The 10,000-nt window shown below is 45.8% G+C and overlaps 1 protein-coding gene across 1 annotated transcript in view; it reads right to left on the bottom strand.

Annotated features, from left to right (window-relative positions):
* nexmifb (neurite extension and migration factor b) overlaps nucleotides 1-9,305 on the bottom strand; it is a gene marked incomplete at both ends in the record, with an annotated part of 20,363 nt that extends 11,058 nt beyond the window's left edge. The window contains one exon of the mRNA XM_083652541.1: nucleotides 9,224-9,305. Within this exon, the coding sequence (XP_083508667.1) occupies nucleotides 9,224-9,305 (82 nt within the window). The remainder of the gene's footprint in view (nucleotides 1-9,223) is intronic.
* Between the last annotated feature and the right edge of the window lie 695 nt (nucleotides 9,306-10,000).

Consider the following 10,000-nt stretch of genomic DNA (forward strand, 5'->3'; position numbering starts at 1 on the left):
TCCTTGAGGGGGACCACCAGGGGGTCCTTGAGGGGGTTCCCACAGGTTTGTTCAACTTCACCACTATTTCATTTACAATTAGAGAGTATAGAAGAATGACTATTTTGATGATCATCACTTCACTGTTATCTGTCTACCTACAGTATGTCATATGATTCTAGACAAAGGCTACGTTCACACAGCCATCCTTAGTGCTTGAATCTAATCTTTTCCCCCCAGTTCATTTAGCAATAGGCTTCTGATGCCTCGGTGCTCTACTGAGCGATTTAGAAGATCTTTTGTTCCTGCTTCTGTAAAATTCTTTAATGAACACTGCTAGCTCTGTATTGTGAGGCTCTCTCTCTCTCTCTACTGTATTATTGTTATTGTGCTGTATGTTACTGTTTCTTGTATGTATCTGTACTCGCTCTGGTGGCAAACTATGTTTCCCCTCTGGGATTAAGAATAAACACCATACCATACCATGTCTAGCAAGAAAAAATATTCTCAGATTTGGGTCTAAGAGACAAAACCTCATCGAATGAGGCTCCATTGGTGTAATGTGACTTAATTGTCCTTGATATGAAAAATGTTGAGAATCACTGTCCCAATAAAGCACGAGCTACACACCTTCTGAGGTCATTGTAAACGATGTACTTGTAGTTTTGTGTTCTGAGGGAGAGAAGCGCTATTTGAATCCAGGCTGAGGCTTGGATGCAATCTGGCATGGACATCCACCAGTGAGCATATGGAAGGAACCGTGGCTGCTGGCAGGTGGTGGTGATCTTCTGATCCCCGGGCCCTGCCAAGCCCAGCCATGCTAGACACAGCCTGAGCACCGCCAAACTAGACCGGACCAGAGCGGACCAGAGCGGACCGGACGGGACCAGCTATACACTCGCTCTCTTCTATCTGCAGTGTTTCTGAACCCGCGATGTGAAGAGCTCCGTGCACCTGAGATCAAACCCGACTCGTCTGCCTGCCGTGTGCCAGGCGGCTCTGTGGGGCAACAAGCCCACACTGAGGGACATGAACGTGGACATGAAGCCCACACTGAGGGACATGAACGTGGACATGAAGCCCACACTGAGGGACATGAACGTGGACATGAAGCCCACACTGAGGGACATGAACGTGGACATGAAGCCCACACTGAGGGACATGAACGTGGACATGAAGCCCACACTGAGGGACATGAACGTGGACATGAAGCCCACACTGAGGGACATGAACGTGGACATGAAGCCCAAGTCAAGTCAAGTCAAGTTTATTTATATAGCCCTAATTCACAAGCATGTCTCAGAGGGCTTCACAGAAAGTATGTCTAGCTAATTCTAGCTGACACAACAGTAACAAGAATATACAGAATAAAGATAAAATTTGAACAATTGATAATATAGAAAATATAGGAATGAAGAGAGAGCAGAGGAGAGAGCAGGAGAAGGGAGAAGAGCAGGGGGAATGTGAGAGAGTGATGGGGTGGGGAGGGAATGGGAGATGCTGGAGGGTATAGGAGGTGGGGAAGGAGCAAGAGGAGAGAGCAGGAGAGGGGAAGGGAGGGGAGGTGTGGGGGAGAAGAGAGCAGGGGGAGGGAGGAGGTGGGGAGAGAATGAGCAATATAGACGGAGGAGAGGGGGGAGGTGGGGAGAAAATAGGAAATGTGGAGGAGGAGAGAACAGAGAAGGAGAGATGAGGGTGCAGCGGAGGGAGAGCCAGGGTAGAGAAGCAGGGGGAGTGTGAGGGAGGGAGGAGGGGAGAAAACGGGAAACGCGGAGGAGGAGGGAACAGAGAAGGAGAGACGCAGGGGGAAATGCGGAGGAGGAGAGAACAGAGAAGGAGAGGTGGGAGGGTGCAGGGGAGGGAGTGCAGGGGGAATGTGAGAGAGGGGAGAGGACAGAGAGGAGGAGAGAACAGAGAAGGAGAGGTGGGAGGGTGCAGGGGAGGGAGAGCAGGGGGAACGCGAGAGGAGGAGGCGGGGGAGGGAACAGACCTCTCTGCTCCCTCCCCCCCCACATCCCCCCCCCCCCCCAGAGAGGAGGAGAGAACAGAGAAGGAGAGGTGGGAGGGTGCAGGGGAAGGAGTGCAGGGGGAATGTGAGAGAGGGGAGAGGACAGAGAGGAGGAGAGAACAGAGAAGGAGAGGTGGGAGGGTGCAGGGGAGGGAGAGCAGGGGGAACGCGGGAGGAGGAGGCGGGGGAGGGACATGAACGTGGACATGAGGAAGGAGGCAACTTGGCCGCTGTGGCCTTCATCCATTAGTGTGTCAGATGCCACACGCGCGCACGTAAAGTGCACGCCGCACAAACAGCTACACACGCAACACACAACACATCATTTCCTCCTCTCACAACACACACACACACACACACACACACACACACACTGACAGTATCAATAAGAGTAATTATAGCCTAACGCTCGTGAGATTTCTATATGAGAACCGTCTGTCATTGACAGTAATAATGCATCAAATCCGTATCACCATTACCATTCCATGTGATAATGTAACGGGGAGAAAATAGCTCATATAATAATACCACAATACAAAGTGTAATTTAAAAGCGGATAGCTGACGCGGCCGTTTTGAAATCTCTCCTCCTCCTTCCCATCCCCCCCTTTCCCCCGTTCCCTTCTTCTTCCGCCCCTTTCTGCACGCTATCTCCGCCGCTCCCAACTTCCCAGCCGCTCCTTATCCCTGTTCTATGGAGGCTTTCACATGGCAAAGTGTCGAGCTAGCCGTTCTGCGGCTCAGCCACCCGGGGCGGTCTCTCATCCATCCAGCTGGTGGAGCAGCTACAGTACAGAAGCTGCTCCACCAGCTACCTACTCCTCCTGCTCCTCCATCTTCACCAGACGACATGTTGTGAATGATCAGTCCAGCCAGGACAAGAATGTTTAGAATAAGTGGTGAGTAGCTGGGTGATTCACAGCCACCCTCCTCAGAGAGCTGCCCTGTTCCTGCTCAATGGAGCCGCTCTCGCCCTTCCCTCTCTCTCTCTCTCTGCTACTCTCAGTCTCTCTCTCTCTCTCTCTCTCTCTCTCTCTCTCTCTCTCTCTCTCTCTCCTACTCTGTCTCTCTCTCTCTCTCTCTCTCTCCTACTCTCAGTCTCTCTCTCTCTCCTACTCTCTCTCTCTCTCTCTCTCTTTCCTACTCTCAGTCTCTCTCTCTCTCCTACTCTCAGTCTCTCTCTCTCTCCTACTCTGTCTCTCTCTCTCTCTCTCTCTCTCTCTCTCTCTCTCACTACCTCTCAATGCACAGGCTAGTGCTGCTGGGGATAATCGGTGTGATTCTGACAGTGGGGGCCCAGTCAGCCTCCGCTTAGCCTGACCAGGGCTGAAATATGAAGATAAAAGCGTATCAGAGGAGGCCCCGCTGGAGCCCGGGCACAGAGCGAGTCTGTGGCTGGGGAGAGGTGGACTACCAGCACTGACAGGCAGGAGGCAGGGCACAGTGCGAGTCTGTGGCTGGGGAGAGGTGGACTACCAGCACTGACAGGCAGGAGGCAGGGCACAAAGCAAGTCTGTGGCTGGGGAGAGGTGGACTACCAGCACTGACAGGCAGGAGGCAGGGCACACTGAATTCGCATGAATAATCAAATTCTGTCAACAGTTTGTTATATCATCAACACACACGCACGCACGCACGCACACACACACAAACGCACGCACGCACGCGCGCACACACACACACACACACACACACACACACACACACACACACACACAAACGCACGCACGCACGTGATTTTAGTGGATTGCTATCTACCTCTATGTGTTCTATTTTTACTGTTATGCTCATTGTATATGTTGTATCTTGCTAATAGTAAGTATAATTTTTTGTCATGTATCTTGAGTGTTTAGACATTAGGATTTTCCTTTATTGCTGTATTTGATATGTACTGTGTGCGCACAGGACTCTGTGTGCCCAGGGACTACAGATGCAAATTAGCTTTTAGCTATCTCTGGTGCAATATATTTATTGTGTACTGTCCCTGCTTCAATAAACAATAAAGATAAAGATAAAGATAAAGATATACATATACAGTATATATATATATATATATATATATATATATATATATATATATATATATATATATATATATATATATATATATATATATATATATATATATGTATATATATATATATACAGTATATATATATATATATATATATATATATATACATATACAGTATATATATATATATATATATATATATGTATATATATATATATGTATATATATATTTGTTTGTTTGTTTATTTATTTAAGAAAAGGGACAATGCACATTAATTAACATGAGCACGTGAGTGCATCATGTAAATGTGCCAGATTTAGCCATACAGGCAAATTTTCATCTGCAGTCCCTGGCAGGTTGATGTTATATGTGAAACATTAACAAACACAATGCAATAGTACAGAAGACATAAATAGACAAAAGCATATAAAAGAAGAAAAGCACAAGCAGATTAATAGCATATAAAAAGAACATGCATGAGCACATATAAAAAGAACATGCATGAGCACATATAAAAAGAACATGCAAGATGACATTAGCATATTGTATACAATACATGCCAGAGCAACAGCACATAAGCACATAAAAACAGACAAAAGCATATAAGCACAATTATGCAGCCCCTGGTCTACAGTAAAGCACGGACAAAAGCACAGACAAAAGCACATGCCGTACAAAGCAGACAAACAATGACAAACAACGAAAAATACTATCCTGGAGTATGGATGCATGTTTGATTGTTCAATAGCCAATGTTTTATGGAGTTGGAGAAGGAGTTGAGAGATGTGATGTTTCTCAGTTCTACGGGTATAGTGTTCCAGGTATGTGCTGCTCTGTAGGAGAAGGCTGACTGCCCAAAGCTACTTCTCCTATGTGGAATTTTACAGTCTCCTCTGGTAGAGGCTCTGGTAGATGAATTTTGGATTTGTGAAATTAATTCCTTGAGCGGAGGGGGGGGCCAGACCATGAATTTTTTTATACACAAGTAAAATATCTGCAAATTTGATCATGTTTTCCCAATTTAAAAAGTCATATTTAGTTAAGATTTTACAGTGGTGATATGAGTTAGATTTTTTGTCCTGTGTTTTCAGGGCTCGCTTATAGAGTGTTTCTACTGATTTTAAAGTAGTTTTACCTGTCTGTGTCCAACTAGTGAGACAGTAATTAATATGTGAAAAAATCATAGCATTGGCGTACAATTTTGAGGCCTCAGTAGTCAGATTGTTCCTGACATGTTTAATTGTGTGATGTATTTTAATCTGTTGTACGTCGCTTTGGATAAAAGCGTCTGCTAAATGACAATAAAGTAAAGTAAAGTAAAGTGATATATTTGAAATTTGCCAGGTTGAATTTGATTCGGTTGGCAACTTTTTTAACTTGTTTTTTAAATGTTAGCTGGGAGTCTATTATTATGCCTAGGTATTTAAATTCTTGCACGACTGCAAGACTGCTCCCTGCTACCAAGACATCTGGGTCTGGATCTCTGTTTGCAGACTTGGAAAAAACATACATACAGTTTTGCTTACATTGAGGTGTAGACATGACTCAGTTAACCAGTTTGATATATTGACCATTGCAGCTGACAGATCTGCTGCAGCTTGTGCCTTATTTTTTGCATGTAGATATATGATCGTATCGTCAGCATACATCTGACAGGTTAGGTGGACAAACATCAGGGAGGTCATTTACATATAACATAAATAATAATGGACCAAATATTGATCCTTGGGGCACACCCACATTATTATCAACCATTTGAGACGTTGTATGGCCTACACGAACACACTGTTTTCTGTCAGCAAGGTAAGACTTTATCCAATTAATAACATTAGGTGAAAAATTAAAATTTGATAGCTTGGCAATTAAAACATCATGGTTCACCGTATCAAAAGCCTTCTTCAAATCAAGAAAGACAGCCCCCACTACACCTCCCCGATCCAGTTTAGCCCTAACATTTTCCAAAAGAAAACAGTTTGCTGTTTCAGTCGAATGGATGAATATATATGTATATATACATGTATATAGACTCAAATATAGACTATATAGACTCAAATATTATGTTGAATCACTGCGCTCCGCATACTACATAAGTGAGTCTGTGCCACTTCACAGCCACTGCTGGTTTTTTAAGGCGGGTTGAAATTGAATGAGTGACAGGTCGTAGCACCGATGAGAGAGCGGTTCGAAAAAATGGGCTGCGCCTCCCGTGTTGTCTGATCGCAAAGTCGTTACTGATTGGGGAGGACTGAAACCACCACTGGCCAATCACTGGCCAAGTGAACGGTTCCCTCCCATAACCAGCCGGCTGAGGGGAAGTGTCCCAGACCCAGAGAGAGCTCTGCAGCATGCAGTAACGTAGTGTATCAGACCCAGAGAGAGATCTGCAGCATGCAGTAACGTAGTGTATCAGACCCAGAGAGAGCTCTGCAGCATGCAGTAACATAGTGTATCAGACCCAGAGAGAGCTCTGCAGCATGCAGTAACGTAGTGTATCAGACCCAGAGAGAGCTCTGCAGCATGCAGTAACATAGTGTATCAGACCCAGAGAGAGCTCTGCAGCATGCAGTAACATAGTGTATCAGACCCAGAGAGAGCTCTGCAGCATGCAGTAACATAGTGTATCAGACCCAGAGAGAGCTCTGCAGCATGCAGTAACGTAGTGTATCAGACCCAGAGAGAGATCTGCAGCATGCAGTAATGTAGTGTATCAGACCAAGAGAGAGATCTGCAGCATGCAGTAACGTAGTGTATCAGACCCAGAGAGAGCTCTGCAGTATGCAGTAACGTAGTGTATCAGACCCAGAGAGAGATCTGCAGCATGCAGTAATGTAGTGTATCAGACCAAGAGAGAGATCTGCAGCATGCAGTAACGTAGTGTATCAGACCCAGAGAGAGCTCTGCAGCATGCAGTAACGTAGTGTATCAGACCCAGAGAGAGATCTGCAGCATGCAGTAACGTAGTGTATCAGACCCAGAGAGAGCTCTGCAGCATGCAGTAACGTAGTGTATCAGACCCAGAGAGAGCTCTGCAGCATGCAGTAACGTAGTGTATCAGACCAAGAGAGAGATCTGCAGCATGCAGTAACGTAGTGTATCAGACCCAGAGAGAGATCTGCAGCATGCAGTAATGTAGTGTATCAGACCCAGAGAGAGCTCTGCAGCATGCAGTAACGTAGTGTATCAGACCCAGAGAGAGATCTGCAGCATGCAGTAATGTAGTGTATCAGACCCAGAGAGAGATCTGCAGCATGCAGTAACGTAGTGTATCAGACCCAGAGAGAGCTCTGCAGTATGCAGTAACATAGTGTATCAGACCCAGAGAGAGATCTGCAGCATGCAGTAACATAGTGTATCAGACCCAGAGAGAGCTCTGCAGCATGCAGTAACATAGTGTATCAGACCCAGAGAGAGCTCTGCAGCATGCAGTAACGTAGTGTATCAGACCCAGAGAGAGCTCTGCAGCATGCAGTAACATAGTGTATCAGACCCAGAGAGAGCTCTGCAGCATGCAGTAACATAGTGTATCAGACCCAGAGAGAGCTCTGCAGCATGCAGTAACGTAGTGTATCAGACCCAGAGAGAGCTCTGCAGCATGCAGTAACATAGTGTATCAGACCCAGAGAGAGATCTGCAGCATGCAGTAACGTAGTGTATCAGACCCAGAGAGAGCTCTGCAGCATGCAGTAACGTAGTGTATCAGACCCAGAGAGAGATCTGCAGCATGCAGTAACGTAGTGTATCAGACCCAGAGAGAGATCTGCAGCATGCAGTAACGTAGTGTATCAGACCCAGAGAGAGATCTGCAGCATGCAGTAACATAGTGTATCAGACCCAGAGAGAGATCTGCAGCATGCAGTAACGTAGTGTATCTGACCCAGAGAGAGATCTGCAGCATGCAGTAACATAGTGTATCAGACCCAGAGAGAGATCTGCAGCATGCAGTAACATAGTGTATCTGACCCAGAGAGAGATCTGCAGCATGCAGTAACGTAGTGTATCAGACCCAGAGAGAGATCTGCAGCATGCAGTAACGTAGTGTATCAGACCCAGAGAGAGCTCTGCAGCATGCAGTAACGTAGTGTATCAGACCCAGAGAGAGATCTGCAGCATGCAGTAACGTAGTGTATCAGACCCAGAGAGAGATCTGCAGCATGCAGTAACATAGTGTATCTGACCCAGAGAGAGATCTGCAGCATGCAGTAACGTAGTGTATCAGACCCAGAGAGAGATCTGCAGCATGCAGTAACGTAGTGTATCAGACCCAGAGAGAGCTCTGCAGCATGCAGTAACGTAGTGTATCAGACCCAGAGAGAGATCTGCAGCATGCAGTAACGTAGTGTATCAGACCCAGAGAGAGCTCTGCAGCATGCAGTAACATAGTGTATCAGACCCAGAGAGAGCTCTGCAGCATGCAGTAACGTAGTGTATCAGACCCAGAGAGAGCTCTGCAGCATGCAGTAACATAGTGTATCAGACCCAGAGAGAGCTCTGCAGCATGCAGTAATGTAGTGTATCAGACCCAGAGAGAGCTCTGCAGCATGCAGTAACATAGTGTATCAGACCCAGAGAGAGATCTGCAGCATGCAGTAATGTAGTGTATCAGACCCAGAGAGAGATCTGCAGCATGCAGTAACGTAGTGTATCTGGGGGGTACAGGTACACACAGACCCATTCTGCCTAAACTGATGAACGTGAGTGGAGGAGAGTGTGAGAGAATTAACGGCTGCACCTTCTTGGACTGCATGAGGAAAGGCAGACGTCATATTTCTGAGTTGTGCACAACAATTATAAGAAAGGATTAACAATAGATTAAAAAAAGCTTCATTTAACGTGTCTTTCTCTCATTTTTGTTTGTGTTTCACGTTCCCCATAACTCATCAAAGAGCTTAAAACTGAGGAAAATAAATACATAATAATAATAACAATAATAATAATAATGATAAATAATGCCGGTATTTGGAATTAGCAATCGTCTTTATAAAAATGGCAAGGCTTTGTGGACCCATTTTCATTAAGCTTTCATTTATTCTAACGAATTCTAATTCCTGCGAAAATTAAGTTTCTAATTAAGCAAATCTTGATGGAATTAAAGGGAAGAATTTCAGTTGCCATGTTTCATGTGTATTTCCCTGTTTGAAAAGAGATGATATCCGGTGGCTGCCGTAACGTTGTTGGAGATGCAGAGAGAGTTGAGGAGAATGAGAGTCAGAGATGCTTTTCACCTGTGTTCTCCGCTGCATTCGCATCCTCCGCTTCCGAAGTCTTCACGGTCAAGGTGAGACTGCTGTCTGTTAACGCATCCATCAATAAGGCTCGACGCTGCGCCTCCTACACGTACGCATCATTTTCACTGTCGCACCTGTTGAACGAGAGAGAGAGAGAGAGAGAGAGAGAGAGAAGGGAATCATTATAACATGCGACTGCCATGTGTCTGAACAACATTTACAACAACACAGTGCATGTCACGAGAACAAAGACGGGTGACTCGAGACATCGACGTAAAGTCGCCCGTAATCCAAGAAAGATCAAAATACGATGGAGACATCAAAGAGGGGCCCGCTGCCGCGCGACGTGGCAAACAGTCACTCATTCGACTCTAATTGTATCGCAGATTCTCATCGAAGATTAATTCCAACTCTTGCCAACCAAGAAAGTCAACAAGGCATCACAGCCGAGGTCGCTATGGCAACTGTGTGCCACACTATCCCTATTTTAAGCTTCATTTAACATTTATAGCAGAGTTGTTAACCTATGGGAACCTTACATAGGCGGCTCTGAGCATATTTGTTTATTGTAATTAGCTGACTCCCTCCCTTCTGACTGCTGCGCCGCGGCAGCAAGAAGAAAACCAACGCGGGGCTCAAAGAGGAGAGATGAAAGCGACGTGGGCCAAGGCGGTGACAGCCCAACGCTGACAATACTTCTTACTGTCGCGAGTGATGGTGAACATGTGTGTGTGTGTGTGTGTGTGTGTGTGTGTGTGTGTGTGTGTTGGGGGG

The sequence above is a fragment of the Poromitra crassiceps genome, assembly GCF_964638095.1.
Source record: "Poromitra crassiceps genome assembly, chromosome: 15".
Lineage (NCBI taxonomy): Eukaryota > Metazoa > Chordata > Actinopteri > Beryciformes > Melamphaidae > Poromitra > Poromitra crassiceps.